General features: G+C 47.0%; 1 protein-coding gene across 3 annotated transcripts in view; it reads left to right on the top strand.

Moving 5' to 3' along the window:
- Positions 1 to 1,377: 1,377 nt before the first annotated feature.
- EGFLAM (EGF like, fibronectin type III and laminin G domains) overlaps positions 1,378 to 18,490 on the top strand; it is a 129,632-nt gene continuing 112,519 nt past the window's right edge. For all 3 annotated transcript variants that reach the window (XM_070411809.1, XM_070411812.1, XM_070411811.1), the window contains exon 1: positions 1,378 to 1,587. In XM_070411809.1, the coding sequence (XP_070267910.1) occupies positions 1,491 to 1,587 (97 nt within the window). In that variant the 5' untranslated portion in view covers positions 1,378 to 1,490. The remainder of the gene's footprint in view (positions 1,588 to 18,490) is intronic.

Genomic DNA, 18,490 nt, shown 5'->3' with positions numbered 1-18,490 from the left:
CCACCATCAGGGAATACAGCCTCAGCTTTGCCAACAAACAAGATCCGGCTCTTGACAGACCTTTCGCCAGGGGAGCCTCTTTGGGGGAGATCTATGGGTCAACAGGTGTTCCCTCCGGTTCTCCCAGGCTGCGGTGAAGGAAGGGCCTCAGGCTCAGCGCTTGGTCCTCTCCGCAGCGGCCCCGGTCTTCCTCTGCGGGCACTTCCCAGGGCCTTGCATCTCTCCTGGCACTGGCGAGCTGCGTTTCCCTCCTGGTTTATTTATTGTGTCTGCTTTCTCTTCTGGCTCGCTTGGAGCTCAGCGCGCCCGTGGGCAAGGCGACTTACATCCCAGGGTCTCTCCTCTCGCAGGGAAACCTGGCAAAAGGCGCATTTTACTAAGTCCTCAGGCAGCAAATCCGGAGGCGAAGGTGTCTCTAGGGGCCAGGAAACCAGCCCAGGAACTCCCATCCAGTATGGGGCACCAGGACCCCAAGCAGCGGGCGTGAGCTCCCAGCCAGGTCTTCTCCGCCCTCCAGGGGGCTCAAGCTCGCCTCTCTCTCCCCAACGCCGCCCCGCCGGGCTTAACCTGGAGTTTCATCTCCGCCCCGGAAGGGTCTCAAATTGCCTTCCTCCGAAGCCAGGGGACCCCGCTGCTCCCCCGCTCTGGGCCTTAACCTCCACGCGGAGTTTGCGTCTGAGTGATGGGGGATCAGCTCTCCATCTGCGCGTCTTAAGTCCCATTTATCTTCTTAGCGCCCAGCCCGGCCGCCCCGCCCCCTCTTCCTCTTTCCCGCACCCACTGGCAAATCCAGACCCTCTCCTCGCCCTCCCAGTCCCCCTGGGGCGCCGGACCGACATGAGCCCCCTGGGGAGGTGTCGGGAAAGTCCCCAGGCGGGTGGGAGCCACCGAGAGCGCAGCGGCTGGAGGGGGTACAACCAGGGGAGGGGGAGGTGCAGCAACATTTCGGGGTGAGGACCGCGGCCCAGGGTCCGGGACTTGCAGTCACTGATCTCCGGTCTCCAGTGGCTGAAGTTGCCCCTTCCTGGTCCCCCAACCGGGGTCACCAGCCTGGAAGGGCCGAGCTGGGGGTCATTCGAGGGGGTGATAGGCGTGCCGTCTGCCCCAGAGATAGGCGAACAGTCAATTGTCTCAGGGCCGGCCCCTCTCACTTCCACCCGATTGTAATTACATCCCCGGGCGGGTCCAGCCTCCCTCCCTCCACAGCCAGCTGGTCCCTCCCTGCGGGCCTCCTTCGCAGCCCCCCCCCCCCCCCCCCCCGCCCCTCCCAGCCCTGCTGCTGGCAACTGGCTTCACTCCTGCACGCCGACCTCCGGCTGCAGTCCTGCCTCCTCGGACTCCTGGCGGTTGCTGGTCTAGCTCCCTCGGCCCCTCACCCCCTCACCCCCGCCGGGGGGTCTGTGGGGCCGGCGTCCCACGCACCCCCCCAGGAGACGCCCTTTTTCTGTGCGCCCGGGACTTGGTGAAACTTTGCAGGAGCCGGTGGGGAAATGGATTTAATCCAAGGCATCTTGTTCCGGCTCTTGCTCCTGGCTTCCAGCCTCCAGTCCGGCTCCGTGTTGCTTGGGGAAGCTCGCCGAAAACCAGGTAACACGCTCTCCGCGCCCGTGGGGCCTCCCGGGCGGAGCGCCCAGGTCCTGGTCCCGGTCCCTGGTGAGGACGCGAAGCGGTCCACGCACCGCCTCTCTCTCCCCTCACCGCCTCTCTCTCCCCTCACCAGCGCCAGTTTAATTGGGTTCATCGCTGCCCCGGGCTGAGAAAAGACATGAGCCGCCCCCACCCCGTCCCCAGCCCAAGGCGGGGTGGGGGGTGGGGGGTTCCAGGGATATTTGTTTGTTAAAAGAATGATCTATTATGCAGGCACAGTAGAGGTGGAAAGCTCTGCATTTGATCCCAGAGACCTGAGAGCGGGGCTGGCGATCATGCTGTCTCAATTACAGAGGATTGCAACTGTGCAGAGGCAGACAGCTCCTCCTGTGTCTCCAAACATCTTATTGAATTCATATTGTCCAGAGCCCAGCCATTTCCTGTGAAGTGTCTGAAGGTTTGCCTGCCTGGAGTCCCGCCTGCCCATCCCTGGTCCTGCCCACGCACTGAGTAGGGATGTGGCGGTTAATGTTAGGATTCTCTTCTACTCTGACTGAGGATGCTTTCTCAGAATTTCATCTTGTTTTGAACTCCTGCCTTTGCCCTAAGATTTCAACCCAAGTGTCAGGGTTGTAGACTATTAGAAGGAATTGGAGAGAACTCGGAATATAATAACTTGCATTTCCTCTAGTTTCACCCATAAAAAGTCTTCCTGTATTTTGTTTACTTTGATTTGGCCCGTGTTGTGAGATTATTCCAAGTAGAACATTCTAAGCAACGAAGTTCTAACCATTGTTTGCCCCGAAAAACGGTTTTTTGTTTTTTTTTTCCGCTGACACTATATTTAGAATTCTGGAAAATCTGTTTTTTTCTTAGTTTACTTTGTAAGCAAGGTTGTCTTATGGGATTAATTATGCTTTATGAACAATGGAAAACAATATAACTTTATTTGAATGCAGCCTGCAAAACTTTGCAGAAAGTGCAGTTTGTCTTCACAAATAGTGTTTTTTGTCAGAGACAAAACAGGGGAAATTCATCGGAGGGCAGAGGAAATAATCCTGGCAGGTTCCCATATGGCTGCTTAAATATATTCGCTGTTCAAGGATCTCTCCTTTTGGTTATATGACTTGTTGCTGTTCAGTTCTTCAGACTATATCTGTTATCACCTTGCTACCTGCCTTGGAACGGAGAACATTATCATAATTTGCAGCATACTTAAAATGTGAGCTATTCTATTTCCCTGTTTCCACTGTTCAATTCATCCTGAAGATAATAGCGGCCGTCCAAGGTAATATTATGTTCGTTTCTTTTCTTACATGCACACATACACACATCTACCAGGATTTCAGAGAGGGCCACTTTCTAACTGTCCTCCTTAGGTAACCACATCACGATCAATTACATTCTCCGGGTTTATTTATTCACATAAAACCATCTACTCACAATTTTGAATAATGCATAGTTCTATCTGTAGTTCTTAAACATCAACAGTATATGCATTTTTCTTTTAAGAATTTCCAGCATTGAAGCAGATTTTGTAAACAAAGCATTTTACAAAACCCTGCTGTATAAAACTGCTCAAATGATTCATCCTATTTCCTTTGGTATTTTCTGTAGTTCCTCTCCTAGAAATACTTCCTACCTGGTTCATTCAGAGACTCATTCTGCTGTTCATGCCATGAAGATGCCTCTTTGGTTTTATCTGAAGCGTGGATGGGGTTTTGGTAGTGGAAACTCCACCTGTTAAACATGTTAGCGTCTTAAATACATCAAATTTGGGGTAGAAGGAGCGTTTGGACTATGCTCAGCTTAGACAAATGTTTCATTACCTTATAATTTTATCCAGACACTGGCTTTCAGGTTAGAAAGCTGCTCGGATTAAAATGACAGCTACTTTATAAAATTCAGGGCGGGGGAAATTTCCTCCTGGGTTCATTTACATCCCTTGGAAAGACCAGTTTTTGATCCGGAAAATTGGTCCAGATTAAAAACTGAATGTGCCCGTTAGGCTCTGATGTGAACAGCAACCAGCTAATTTATAATCTTCCCCAGACACCAGCAAGTCCTGCTAGGATCCATATGGAAATTCTTTGTACCGTGTTCCCCCAATAGAAATTGGGTTGTGGGCAGTACTTTGAAGGCAGCGAGCCACCATGTAGGTGGAGCAGTCCTGTTTTATTTGGTGGCCCTGTCTGTCACCTCACACTGTGAAATCTACTTTTGACAAGCCCAGCTTTGCTGGAGAAGTCTTGTATTCAGAATCAACCTGAAGATTCCCCATCCCACCTACATCTGGTGACAAAAAACCAAGTAGCAGCTTCAGTTATGACTCTAATTAGGGTCCAACATAGGCACCTTCTCTCGAGACACCCCAAGACAGTTCATCTTCTGTAACTGAACATTAATAAAGGAACCTCTGCATTTTCTGAGAGAAACAAGAAATGACAGTTTCCAAGTTAAGTCAAATTAAATAATGTCAAATTAAATAAGTGCTGGCTAAACTGTTCTAAGAACTTGACACATACAGATGTATTTGATCAACCCAACAGCTCTGTGAGGTGGGTACCATGGTCACCCCTGTTTAGCTAAAGATGAAATTGTGGCTTAGAGACATTCAGTATCTCCCCCAAGGTCACAACTAGTAAGTGGGGGTGTGGGAATTCAGGCTCTGATGTTTGGGACCAGAAACAGTTCTCAGCAGCTCCTGGGCAGAGTGTGCAGCCTGGCATGGAGGGTCTGCCTCTTGGCTGGTCGGGGGGCCTCCAAGAGAGAGACCCCAGCAGGGGGTTACCCCTGCTGCTCTGTTGGGGGGAGCCTGTTGAATGCTGTTAAACATTTGTACCTGGGATTGCACCCAGGCCTCGAAAGATAACAGAATGTGAAAGATACCACTAGGGAGTTCTGGAAGCTACTGACCTCATCCACAAGAATCAGGCTGTAACCTTGCTTTCTCTCCTTGAACTCCTGGGGGCTGAGGCTTGGGCGGGGCTAGAGAGCCCACTGGAGTACCTGGAGGTAGAAAAGGGACTTCTGAAGATCGCCAGGACTCCGTCCTTTCCCCATGACTTGGAAATGCCATTTATCGGATGTCCTTCATTCCTTTTCAGATTACAAATTAGAATCGTAGACCTGGAAGGAAATGCAAAGCGCTTATTTAACAGCTGGGCTGAGGGTGGGTAAGGGACGGTGCAAGTTAACAGACGCTGAAACTTGAACTCGTCCCAGGCCCTCTTGAGTGGTCCCTGGCACTTCTCCCTTAAACGTTGAGTCTCACGGAGAAGTGCAGCTGAGCCTTCGGATGTGGGGCAGGGAGAGGGGGAGGGAAGTCCAGACGCACCTGCTGGACCAGCACGCACCCAGCCTCACCAGCTCCGTAAGGCAGATTGGTACCTCTCAGTGTCGATGAGCTCTCTGGGCTGGAGGGCCGCCCGAGGGTCCGACCCTCCTTCCTCCTTTCCGGGTTGCCTGATGTCCCAGGGTCAGTGGATCAAGGTCAGGTTAGGGTTCAGGATGGGAGGTTTTCCCTGGAGGACCTGGGGCTCCACAGTCATCCTCAGGGAGATGCAGGTTTCTAATCTTTACCTTTGTACTTCCCTTTGTATTTCTCTCTCTGTAAAACTGGACAAAAATATCTCCTTCCCAAAGCACAAAGCACGGGATCAGAGGAGGCTTGTCTCTTCTGAATGTCCCTCCTTCTCCCTTTCCAACCAACCATGCTCCCCCTCGTTTTATTGCGCTGCGCAGATATTGTGTTTTTTACGAGACAATTGAAGGCAAGATCCTCTACCAGCCAAAGATTTCACCTAACTGGATACTCAGATGACGGTTAGCCTTTTTTAGCGACTTTTAAAAATGTTATTGTTTTTTGATAGACATAACGCTACTGCACACCTAATAGTCTACAGTATAGTGTAAACATAACTTTTATATGCACTGTGTTTCCCTTTATTGCAATATTTGCTTTACTGAGGTCATCTGGAACCGAAGCTGCACATCTCCGAGGTGTTCCTGTGTGTACATCCCCAGCACCTGGCCACTCGGTCAGTTCAGGACCACAGCAGAAGTACCTTCCTTTTACCCTTCATTCCGTCAGCCCTCCTGCCCTTCATCATATCTAATCCCTATAAGAAGCCCAGTCCTCCCTCCCTCCCTCTCTCTCTCTCTCTCTGTCTGTCTGTCTCTCTCTCTCTCTCTCTGTCTTTCACCCCCTCTCTTCCTCCCTCCCCTCCCCTGTTTGGTTCTCTAAGAGGTCAAGGGACAGAGAAGTCAAGGTCAGGGGTAAATGTAGTAAAACATGAGGCAGTACTTCTTTCTCAGAATTCTTTCTCACACAAGAGTGACTTGGCCAGGAAAGAACTGAGTGGTGTTTTTGTCTTTGTTTCTTACCCTGAGCCAGGGCTTTCATAGCCTTAGAATTCTTTGGGGACCAGTTGTCCATCTGTTCATGGGTTACTATAGCTCAAATGTGGTCCAGTGAGTCAGAACTCGATTTCTGGAAGACAGGGACTCGAGCGTCTGAGGCTGAGATGGGGCCTCGGCTCACACAGGGTTGCCCTATGATATTCTGTATTCTCCTGCCTCACCCACTCGGCCAGCAGGACTGTCGTTTCTCCCAATCAACTAAATGAATGACGTAATGTCTTGTTGCAACAGGTCTTTGGAGCTGGCCAAGACCCCTGCCACTTGTCTCAGTCGCAGCATGTCATGCTGCAGGGATCGGAAGTGCACCTACTGTTTTAGGGATAGAAAAGGGAAAAGGAGGAGGAGATATTACAGAGCCCACAAGGTAGTTGTAGGGGAAACCCCCAGACCCATCTTTGATTCGATTGGTTGGGGACCTCTGTTTTGAAGAAGGACCCCAGAGTGTGGCCTCAGCATTATGAAATGAGCTGGAAGCCATTGCCACCTTGAAGAACCCCTGATCTCACGGGATGGGGAAGCCCAGTGGGGGTGATGGGTGGAGGAATGGGGTATGGGGGGAGGGATAGACACTCAGGTGAAAGTCAAATTAAAGTGCTGCCAGCAGAGGGCGCACCTTCCAAAGCTGGTTCAGAGTAGGTCTCTGACCTCAGAAGGTCTCAGGCCTCTGACCCAAGCAAGTAATTTCCATGTGGGTAAGAATTCTTGGAGTGCGTCCCAGGCATCTGCCTTTTTGACAGGATCCTCAGGTGACTTGGTGCATGTAGGTTGAAGTCCACACCTTGAGACTTGACAAAGTAGAGTTTGGGCTCCTCCCACTGCCTCCCTTCCTCAGTGCCTCTACCCAGGCACTCTGTACCCCACCGACAGTCTCCACTTAGTTCGTCCACACCGGGTGGGCTGCCAGCAACAACATGCACCAGTACTGTAACCAGGCAGCCCCGAGCTTAGACTCCTTGCGGGTGTTCTGAAGGCTGGATGTGGGACTCCAGTGGTCTCCCGGAGGCTCCTGAGGGATATCTCTTCCAAGCAGACCCTCCTCCTACTCACCTGGCTTCCCCATCCCAGTCATGGAGAGAAGAGGGAAACCCCGCAGCAGCATTAACAAAAAGCCATGGAGAGCTTTATCTAACCAACCTCTCCTCCCCACTTCCCTCAGCCCACTCCACCCCCCAGCTCCTCTCCCTGCCTCCATGGCTGGTTTCTGCTGGCTGAACAGGAAGGCTTGGGAGAGAGCACCGACTCTGAGATTCGGCACATTTGGGTTCAAGTTCTGACTATTTTTTATTGGTGACTTGGTGACAGAGAGCAAGCTGTATGAGCTCTGTAAGCCTCAGTTTCCTCATCTGTCAAAATAGGATAATGAAAGAAGCTACCACTTAAGGTCCAAAGGAAAATTACATGAGGCAGTACCTGTACCAAGGCATTAAAAAGGGTTAGAAGCCTGAAGCTTGAAGGCAATATTTATGAAACAGGGATTGTTTAATCTACCAGTAAACAGGGGAAAAAATCCTGAATGGCTAGGTGTAATGGAAAGACTGTCTTTCAGGCATGGTGACTGATAAACACAGGCACTTAGGAAGTCATGCACTTTTATCCTTTAACATACATGTTAATGTATGATTGCTTGCATGTGATTTAATTTGTACTGAGTTGTAAAAATTGTCAGATAAATTCATTGACAAATCAGAAGGACTCTTTGGTCAACTGGGTGCCTTGGTTTTTAATTTGGAGAATGTGGCTGCCAAGTGTATGGTCTTGCGTGAGTGGATTTCTTTGAGAACCAGTAACCCCAAGGGTGATGGATGATTTCTGCCTAGTAATTGTCTTGGGCAAGTTTTGCAGGGTGTGGTGGTGGTGGTGGTGGTGGGAGAGAATTACCCAGGTGGTGTGTGACTGAGGGTTGGTGAAAATTTCAACAGAGCTAGAAAGCTAAGAAATGGCCCATGTTTGCTCATTAATCAGTCAATAGAAGTAATTCATGAGCCCCTACCTGTGATGTAGAAAGATAAAGACCCAGTGGTTCTTCCCTTTTCTATTAATGATTCTTGCATTTTCTCAGCTTTGAAAAAAATCCCCCACTTACCTCAGAAAACCCCACCAGCTTATTTTCAGCATCAAAGGAAATAAAGCAGACTAGTGCTTTCAAAGCTAAAATGGTACAAAAAAGATAGAGTATTTTTATCTAACAACAATCATAGTAATTATTATTACCTTAGCCAACCGGAACAAGCAAGGACACACTTTCTAAAGCTTTGATCTCATTTCCATTCTCTTCGTTCTCCACTCCCCTGAAGACACTGGAAGATTCTGTCTTCGTCTGACTCTGCAGATCCGGGCAATTTAAATCTTAACACTTGTGTTTGCTGACAGGGCTTCCAAAATCTTGAATCAGATGTAATGCAATGCTAACGCTATTTATTTTTCTTGGTGCGATACGTTTATATTAGCCCTTTTAATGGTTTACATTGTGCGGAAGGAGTTGTATCAGCAGGCACTTTTCCGTAACATCTGGACAGTTGGAAACATAATACTTAAAGACAACCTGAGTTTTAAACCTTCTTTGGACAGATGGCTAATTTTATTGATCTAATCTTACACTTAGGAATAGATCCCATGATCCTTTGCTCGTAATTCTTAGGGTGAGCAGAGACATAAGTAAATTGGATGATGGCTGTGAATGAGACGCCTGTTCTATTGTTTGTGATTTATTTTTTAAATACTTCAGGATAAACAGTCACTGTGTGAATTACTTTAATCTCTACTCTAAGGGTGCTTAATTAATACTTGCAGTAATCCAGGAGACAAAATAGCTCCAGCATAAGAGTTTACATCTATTTTAATCTCTCGGTGGGTGACTGTGCTGTGCCTGTGGCTAAATGCTTCCAGCTTCTCCTACCTGCTAGCTAGGAACCGACACCCGCCCTCCCCGCCTAGGGGGCTGGGTAGCTACAGTTTGAAGAACTTTGTAATGAAGTCCACTCTCAAGGTGGCTGGGAAAATACTTTAAGGGATGTTATCAAAAATCCAAGCCAGAGGGTTTGTCAATTAGCACAAATCATGGTAGAAATAACATTTTCATTGGTGAAATGTGGGATTAGCTGGGAAGGTCATACATTCCCTTCGATTTTACAGGGGCAAAAAATAAGACTGCAACCAGGCCAGCAGGGGCTGCCTTGCAGCTGGGCTAGCACTCCACGCAGGCCTGCGTGTCCCTCGCCTAACAGACGGCAGGCTCATTTGCTGGTCCTGCCAGCTGGTTTGCTGGGCCTGCCATTGGGATATTGACCCATCTGCCTCAGCAAGGTGCTTGGAACAAACAGCTCCAAACCTCAGGGGCTTGATGCAGAACGTGTTCTTCATTTAGTCTAAGTCTGAAGTGAATGTTCCTCGTTGGGCAGCTTAGGCTGGTCTCCTCCAAACGGTGTCTTTAATATCTCCATGTTGTCATGTGCCCATCTTTACAGCGGGCCGCCAAGGTGTCATGGAAGGTAAGGAGAAAGAAGGCTTGTTGAGAGGTTTTTGTGTGTCAGGTCGCATATGGTCACGTGGAAGGCTGGGAAATGCACGGAGTTCATCAGTGCACAGAGGAGAAGGGCCAGCTTGGGGGGCTTGTCTGTGATGCAGTGCTTTGGAGTTCAGTCTGAAATGCAGGTAGTTACCATCTGGCTTTCCTTGTTGGGGGCTAACTATTATTCAACAAAAGATCCCCAACTAAGCCGTCAAATTGACTTAGGTCTGTTTGCCGTAGGGCCTAAAAATATGTGTATGGCTCCATGGATATAAGCCAGCAGTTTTCAACCTTTCACAGGGATCGCCTAAGACCATCGGAAAACACACATATAAGTACATATTGTTTTGTGATTAATCACTATGCTTTAATTATGTTCAATTTGTAACAATGAAATTGGGGGGTCACCACAACATGAGGAACTGTTTTAAAGGGTCGAGACATTAGGAAGGTTGAGAACCACTGATATAAGCTATTTGTTGCTGCATATTTCATACATTTTACAAAAAAGTAAAATTAGTTTCCTTTAAACAGTAAAATATCCAGCCCAGCCAGTGTGGCTCAGTGGTTGAGTGTTGAATATGAACTAGGAGGTCATGGTTCGATTCCTGTTCAGGGCACATGCCCAGGTTGCAGGCTCCATCCCCAGTGTGGGGCATGCAGGAGGCAGCTGATCAATGATTCTCTCTTATCATTGATGTTTCTAACCCTCTCTCACTCTCCCTTCCTCTCTGAAATCAATAAATATATATATAATAAAAGTAAAATATACAGTGGGTAGAGTGAATTTCTTTTTAAAAATAATTTATTGATTTTATTTATTTATTTTTTAAGAGAGAGGGAGAGAAATGGAGAGGGAGAGAGTGAAACATAGATTGGCTGCCTCCAGCACGCCCCACTCTGGGGATGGAGCCCGAAACCCAGACAATATGCCCTGACTGGGAATCCATCCGGCGACAATGCCCAACCAACTAAGCACACTGGCCAGGGCAATTAGAAGAAATTTCTAAGGCACATCAACAACCAGAACACATTCTCCGCCCCCCCCCCCCCCCCCCCCCCCAGTCTTTCTAGAAGCTCTTTCTATTTGTGCCCCATAATAAAAAAGAATATTCAGGGCAGAATCATTTATTCAGTGAGAGGTGCATCTGAAAATATAAAAATTATTTTTTAGACACCACAGCCTACTTTGATGGGGATGAAGATGCTGTGGACTTATCCCGGCGAAAATGAACGGATACATTTAGCGGAGCCACTGCCCTTTTCCAAGCACTTTCAGAGAATTGATGTACTGTAACCCTGGCCCACTAGGAAGTCTGGAGGGGATGATTTAGCAAAGAGGAAACAGGCACAGCCAGGACATGAACCCAGGTCAGCCCATCCTGCCCTGCAGCTTCCCATCAATCCAGAGGTGCTCCTGCAGCGGATGGGGCGGAGCCTGGTCCCCTAGGGCGAGTCTAGCCCTGCAGCCTGGAGGAACCCAGCAGGGACCTTGCCAACAAGGCACACCACCCTTTCCTGGCAGAGACTCCCTGCGTATCATGGGCGCTGTTTAGAATGGACTGGTACTGCTTTCACGCCGACTCCTGGCAGGTTCGTGCATTTTGCAAAATGCATGTTGACTGAGGGGCTGTTTGCAGTTGAGAAACAGCTGTAGTCCCTGAAGGACAGCTTTGGAGTCCCCCAGGGGTCTTCTATAGAGGACTCAGCCTGAAGCTTTCCATTCGGCCACTGTTTAGCCATCTTTGTTAGTGTGGAACTTCAATGTGGCATCATTCAAGTCTCAGGGCTTTCCGTTCGTTTCTTAAACACCTCTGTAAGGTTCTAGGAGTTCCCAGTTGGTGTAAACAAGTAAACCCTTAGGTTGAAAAAGGAAGCATTCTTTTGATAGTTATTTTAAAGTAATTGATGGATTTTGACGACAACTTATACATGTATCACATACCCCTTCAGCTTGCAGGAATGGTAACAAGAATCCTATAACCAGGCCTAGGTTTAAATTTGAAATTGATGGCTATCTGACCTCAGATAGAGTACTTAGTCTCTTCACATATTGGATCTCTCACCTAAATGTAAGGCTCATAATAGCTGCCACAAGGGTTTTACATAACAAATATAAATGAGATGACGTGCTGACGGAAATGCTCCTAGGAAAGTACTTGAACATTTGGTGAACAATGGGCACTTCAGAGCCAGTCCATATGAGGTAGGTCATTAAGGTTTATAGAGTCTATGTAATTGGAGAGCTGATAGTGTTTTCATGTTTGGTACAACCTCAAATACTGACAGCATTGACACAAATGTATAACTGAGCTTACTTAGGCTCCTATGAAAATGGAATTGAAAAGAATTTCATTTCCTTAATTTTACATTATTATAGAAGACTTTTAGTGTCTAGATCAGTCATAAAGTTTATGTCATTGATGAAAGACCTAAAGTCAGCTTAGAGTTTAATAAAAATAGCTAACATTTGCTTTGGACTTTGTACACAACTAAGAAGAAAAACTTAAGATCACATGTTTTTATGTAGCCACCGTGGTAGATATAGATTTTCATGTATTAGCTGTATGGCTCCTTACCCAAAAAGAGGCTATTAGCAGTTTGAATATCAGTAATTCCCCATAGCTACCTTCTTTACTGTGATATTAAGAGAATGCATGTAGAAGATGCTACTTCTATGATGTCTACTCTCTCTCCATTTTGAGTCAATCATTCTCTGCCAGAATGGTCTTCCCAAATGCAGTTCTCATCACTCTTGTGTTTAGTATTCTTTGCTGGCTTTCTGTTGCCTTCCAAACTCTAAAGCTGAGCATCTGAGGTCTCCCACATGGGCCCCAATTTACTTTTCCTGTCTTCTCACTGGATACACACCTGTATCCCATCCAGCCAAGTGAGATCATTTGCTGGTCCATGGACCTCCTCTTGCCCGCCTCCCCCAAATGCAATGACCCTTCAAAGCCTGGCACCACTGTCCCCTCCTCTGTGAAACCTTCATGCCCTCTCCCCGCCAGCAGCCATTCCTACCTTCTCCCGGCTGCCTGTGCTATGCTCTCAGTGTATCTGACCCAGGCCTTCTATTAGATTTGTAACTTTGTCAAGGAAATACTATGATGTCTTCACTTATGTGTCCCCTCCATCACCTGGTGGAGCGTCTCCCATGCAGCCAGCCTTTCCCAGCCAGGTCTGGAATGGAAAGCAATGGCCTCCTTTGGGGGAAATATGTTTGAACAGCGTGTGAATGATTTGATCCAGCTCCCAGCTCCCAAATTCATTTCCTTCCTCCGGTACAGTTCAGAAAAGGGGTCACTTCCATGTGTGAACATTGTTGCTTAACCTGAGCAGACATTTGAAAACCCGCACTGCAGTGTGATTTAGAGAAGGAAAGGGCCGGGAGTCTGTCTGCATCAGCATGTAATTTCAGTCCTACCTCTGTGCTGCCAGAGGCTATGGGAATTGTGGGTTTTTAAGGAGCATCTGATTGAGTCTACACTCTGAAATATGTCATTTTCCATACCCGGAGAGCAGGTAGCGCTTAAAGAAACATGTGGGGCTGCCTCAGACCTGCTTTTTATCATGTCTTGGAGGTTAAGAAGCAAAGGCAATACCCTTACTACTCATACATCAAAAAATATGGGAGGAGTGAGGAGGTAAAACAGTCCAATGTTCAATTCCTCTCCCTCCCCATCTGTCTTTAGATCCAAAGAAAGGAACCTGAGCCTTGCGTGGGAATGGTGTTCATGGTGACTGAGAAGGTCGGGCTGTGGGAGGGGATGAAGGCGTCCATCTCTCCTAATGAGATCTGGCTCTGAGGTCCGAGGAAACAGTCCGCAGGGCCTTCAGCATTCCTCTTCGGTGTGATTGTGCTGACCGTGGCTTGCAGACAAAGATCAATTCTGTAATCCCTGGAAGGCAAAGCGGCCAAAACCTAGTATTTGCAAAGGTTTCTGCAGTCTTTGCTTGATAAAATGAATGCCCTTGGGCGGCCCAATTGAAGCAACAAATTGATTGACCCATTCACCAATTACATATATTTAGTTCTTGGGATATACTCAGCTCTAATGCATGTATATGGGTAAAGTAGAGCTGAAAAGGAGTTGCATTGTAATAGCAAATAAAAAAGCTAAGTAAAGGATATGATGAGGAAGTATTTAGGGGAGGGTGCACTGCTCTCTGCACTTGACTTTGAAATACATCAGAAGTAAGATTCACTAGTGGGTGGAGAGAGCCATAGAGTGCTGGGTATGTAAGTGGTGAAGCAGGTACAGTAGCGTTGATGGCAGAATCCACGTGGTGAGTTCACACATGTTCACTCCAAAGCCCTTTCACTTTTCTCTGTGTTTGATTATTTTCCCTAAGAAAGTGATGGAGATGACGAGCCAAGTATTAAGAAAACAAGCGAAATGACTGCAGTCTGACCTGTCAACAGTGGGGTTCCCCCATGGCCTGCTCTGCACCCACACACTGATGGGCCCTGTGTTTCTGTCCTGCTTCTCACTCCACTCTCTGCTCCCCCTGCCCCGCTCCGTGCTATTGGGGCTGGCGGCTGTGCCACTCACACTGCTCTGTCCTTCGGTTCCACCCAGGGGCAGCATCAGAAGGAGGTCGGAGGAGAGCAATCCGGTGTGTTTCTTCTGGATTCCTCCCTCCTCTGGTACTAAAACCACATCTCTCAGCCCTCCATGGCTTCCAACTCTGCGGTATTTTCTCTGCTTCCCTTTCTGCCCTGGCGGTAGTGGCAGTGTCTCATGGTGCTGGCCTCTGCGTGCATCCATATTCCTGGTTGGTCCTTAAAGCTGCTCACACCTCTGTGACTAGCCTTTTAATTAAACTCTTTTTTAATTAAGTAAGTTCTTCTCTCTGCTGGGACCCTAATTGATACCTTTGGTACCAATGCTTTCTAATATATGCAGTATTTCTGCTACTTTCCCCCTTAGGCATAGCCATAGGGTTTGATTTGTGTTTAGCTTGCACCCAGAACTCTCTGAAGGTCAGGTCTGATTTAGCTTCAGGATGCCTGCTGTATATTCATGGATCAACTACAAGAGCAATAGAAACCTGGACCTTGTGAGGCTGAGCGTGTCCTCTGGGCCCAAATCTGCAGGCTTCTTGGATTGGAGCCCATTGAAGCTAACTTGCCCACTGCTGTGTGGAGTCGAGAAATAATTGCAGGCAATAGAAATTCTGGCCCAAATCAGTTTGGCTCAGTGGTTGGAGTGTTGGCCCTCGAACTAAAGGGTCATGGATTCGATTCAAGTCAAGGGCACGTACCTTGTTTGCAGGCTTGATCCCTGACTCCGGTTGTGAGGAGGCAGCCTATCAATGTTTTTCTCACACATTGATGTTTCTCTCTGTCTCTCCCACTCCCTTCCACTCTTTCTAAAAATCAATGGAAAAATATTCTTGGGGGTGAGGATTAACAAGAAAACCTCCCCCAAAACAAAAAACAAAAGAAAACAAAAAAAAAAAAGAAATTCTGGGAGCCTAGAGGTTTCTGGAATACATATGTACTGAAGGGAAGATAATTTTTTTTATCTCCTGAGAACGTCAAACTAACCTCTTATAACTCTAGTGAGTTTGACCTGAAGGGAAAGACCCCAGCAAGCTTGGAATTTCTCCCACTTGTGTTAGGTTTGTTGCTGGTCTTGATGCTCTTGACATCTTTTAGACTCTCTTCTGATTTCTTGGCTATAAATACCTTGTACCTGATATTTTACTCATGAGTTGAGTTGAAAATGCTTATTATGCAAACTTAAAAGAATTAATTAGGTTATACCTATTGTTTTTGTTTGGATTCCGCATTAACCAACCATAGGACAAAGATTTGAATGAAAATAGTTTGAGATGTAAAACAAAACAACACAAAAACAAAATACAGGGGAGTGGGGAAGTGAGGCAGGGAGTCCATGGTTTTCTCATCAAGCAAGTTACACTGTGGGTGATTAGAGTTTAAATTCATGGGAGAAACTCTAGAAAGTGATATAGAACTCATGGCTGAGAGTTATCCTGCCGGAGGGTGAGATGGCCCAGGCTTGGGTATTCACATCCGTTCCTTCCGTCCCTGGAAGAAGGCTGCGGCGAGGGTGCTGTCACTTCCCCACGCATCCAACCTGCAGGCTGACTGCCAGTGGGCCTCTGTGGCTTCTGAGAAATCTCTTGGGCATAAAGTTGCCCAGATTGGTAGCTGGAAGTGGGCTGGCCAGCTCCGAGGTGAGGCCTGGGGATTATGGCCGGCACTAACAGTTCTCCTACATCCAAATTGACTCATTTTATTTGGGAACTCAAGACTGAATACCATTTACCATTTTGATAGTGTCAATGTAAGAAACATTCACTTCTATAGAGAATTTTGGTGAGTTTATTTGAGCCAAACTGTCGACAATTGCCGGGAAGGGAAATCTCAATGGATTGAGATGATGCTCCAGGGAGTGGCAGTTTTGCACACTGTTCTACACATTACATTGCAGAGACCTAGGTGGGTTCCATGGCATCCATTGGTGATAGGGAGGTGGGAGAAAGCAAAGCAGGGAAACCTCTGGGATGGGGTAAAAAGTAAAATGATAGACACATACATCTTTGACTTAAGTGGGTGTAGATAGTTTAACAGTCAACAATTAACTCAATAACAATGAGGGGAATTGTGGTCTCCGCAGAGTGGTGCTGTGCTTTGAGGGATCCAGAAAAAGGAAAATTATTTTGACATTCCAAAGATATGTTATCATATGTTAGCGTAGTTGTGAAAAGACAATAGACAGGCTCAATTAGGGTAAAGATTGACTTTTGTCAGGGAAGATGCCGGCCTAGGACATGACTACCCACCATAAACTGCTTTTATTGAAAAAGTTTTAATTTCAGACCAGCCTTTGTGGTTACTTTAGGTCTCTGAGTTTGTAAGGTCACCACATAGGCCTCCCCTGAGCATGTCAGGGTTAATATATGGCCCCTTTTCATCCACAATAGACAACCCCTTTCCCTCAAAGGGTTTGTATATGTTATGGGAAGAAGGCAAAAGATGTTTGGATAGTCCAAACCCTGAATTCCATTCACAGTCCCAACCTGAATCAAGATTTTTAGCAGGATGGTGGTGGTAGGCGGGGAGGAGGAACCTATCTACATTGCAGTTCAAAATATAGGCTATTGATGGAAACACTTATCCAGTTAGAAGTATATAGGAAGTGTTATTGCTTGGGTTTTAATTCTAAGAACCACCATCAACAACAAACAAAAAAATCCCACCAGCTTGACTCATTTGTGCTCATTGAGAAGGCCAGCAGAAATTCCAGTCTTCATTGCTCACGGCTATGCTCTGTTATTTAGAATTTGCTTTGAAATGGTTGATTGTTATAATGAGGACTAGAAGCCTGTTGCACGAAGAGATTCGTGCAATAGGCCTTCCTTTCCCCTGGCTGCTGGCACCAGTTTTCCTCCGGCACCTGGGACCCAGGCCTTTGCTCTGGCCGGGCTCCGGCTGGAGCCGGCCCCGGAGCCGTGAGGCTCCGCTGCTCTGCTGGCCCCGGGGCCATGAGGCTTCGCTCCACTGCTTGGAGCCTACGTATGCAAATTAACCGCCATCTTTGTTAGGTTAATTTGCATATTCTCCTGATTGGCTGGTTAGTGTAGCAAAGGTATGGTCAATTTACATGTTTGTCTATTATTAGGTAAGATGAGTTTGCATTTCCCTTTAAAGGCAAGAATCATGCATTTACAGCACAATAATATAGCTAACATTCATATAGTATGTGCTACATGGCAGGCACAGGTAGTGACAGCACAGACTCTCAACCAAGGCTGGCATCATGGAGTCCTAGAATCTTAGCACTGGAAGGGACCTTAGGGATAGCTGTCTAACCCTGTGTGGCCTAGTGAAGGTAAGTCACTTGCCTAAGGTCGTGCATCTAGTGAGTGGCAGATTCAGCACGAAGACCCAACCAGTCTTCTGACCCCTGGCCTAGTGCTCTGTCCACTAGACTTACCACCTCTATGACCTTGGTGTAGGCCGAGACTTCTATTTTCATCGACCATCCATTTTTCCTTTGCGTTTGGTCTTGCTTGTATGTTTAGAGGTAATGAACCCCCAGCCAATTTCCTAAGGCGGTGCTGTGCCCGGAGGAACAAATGACCTGGGAAAGGTGGCCCAGGCTGCCTTCTCGCACCTTGATTAGCTCCAACCTGCAGGGTCTATGAGAAGCCCTGTCTCCCCAGCCCGAGATCCGCGGGTGACAGACAGGCTGTCCAGGCTGAGAAGAGTACATTGTACAGGATCAGAATGCCCATCTGGAGCATCTCCACAGCATGCTCTTAAGTGCATCCTCCCAGGAGGCACTCCTGAAGGGGAAGTTGAGGGGAAATTGTGTCATAAGACAGTATCAGTGGCTTAGTTAATCACTTGGCTTGCCTCTCATTGTTATGGGTAACCTTGAGGGATTAATTTACTATGGCGACGTTCCCAAACATTTTTAAAAAGCACAGTTACAGTCATACCTCATAAGCACTGCCTTTGAAGAATTGATCCTTTCGAGCTGAGGTTAGTGAACTTTTTCTGTTAAGGGCCAGATAGCAAATATTTTACTTATTTGTATTTTTATTTATTGGGTCTGTATTGCAGCTACTCAGCCCTACAAAAGTAGTCATAGGCAATGTGGAAATAAATGTGTGTCACTGTGTTTCAATAAAACTTTATTTACAAAACAGGCTGACGGTCAAAGATTGCTGGAACCCAGTATTTAAATATATATACATTTTCTTTTAGTTAAGAGATAGCAGTGCAAGATTTATTTGACAATGTTTGGATGTAGGGGCAAAGCTCTTTTCCTTTTTAATATGGGCCCACTGATTGGAATTCTTGGTCATCCTTCAAGCATAAACTCAAGCAACAGGGCTTATGTGAGTACAGAAAGCAGCTAGATTTTCCAGTCTTTCAGAGTTGCAGTAATTGTTGTTTAGGGATTCCTTTATTGAGTTATTGCAAAGCAGTAA

The sequence above is a fragment of the Myotis yumanensis genome, unplaced genomic scaffold, assembly GCF_028538775.1.
Source record: "Myotis yumanensis isolate MYYU_CA2020_CCGP unplaced genomic scaffold, mMyoYum1.0.hap1 SCAF_4, whole genome shotgun sequence".
NCBI classification, from domain to species: Eukaryota; Metazoa; Chordata; class Mammalia; order Chiroptera; family Vespertilionidae; genus Myotis; species Myotis yumanensis.
This window is presented reverse-complemented; position numbering and strand designations above follow the sequence as displayed.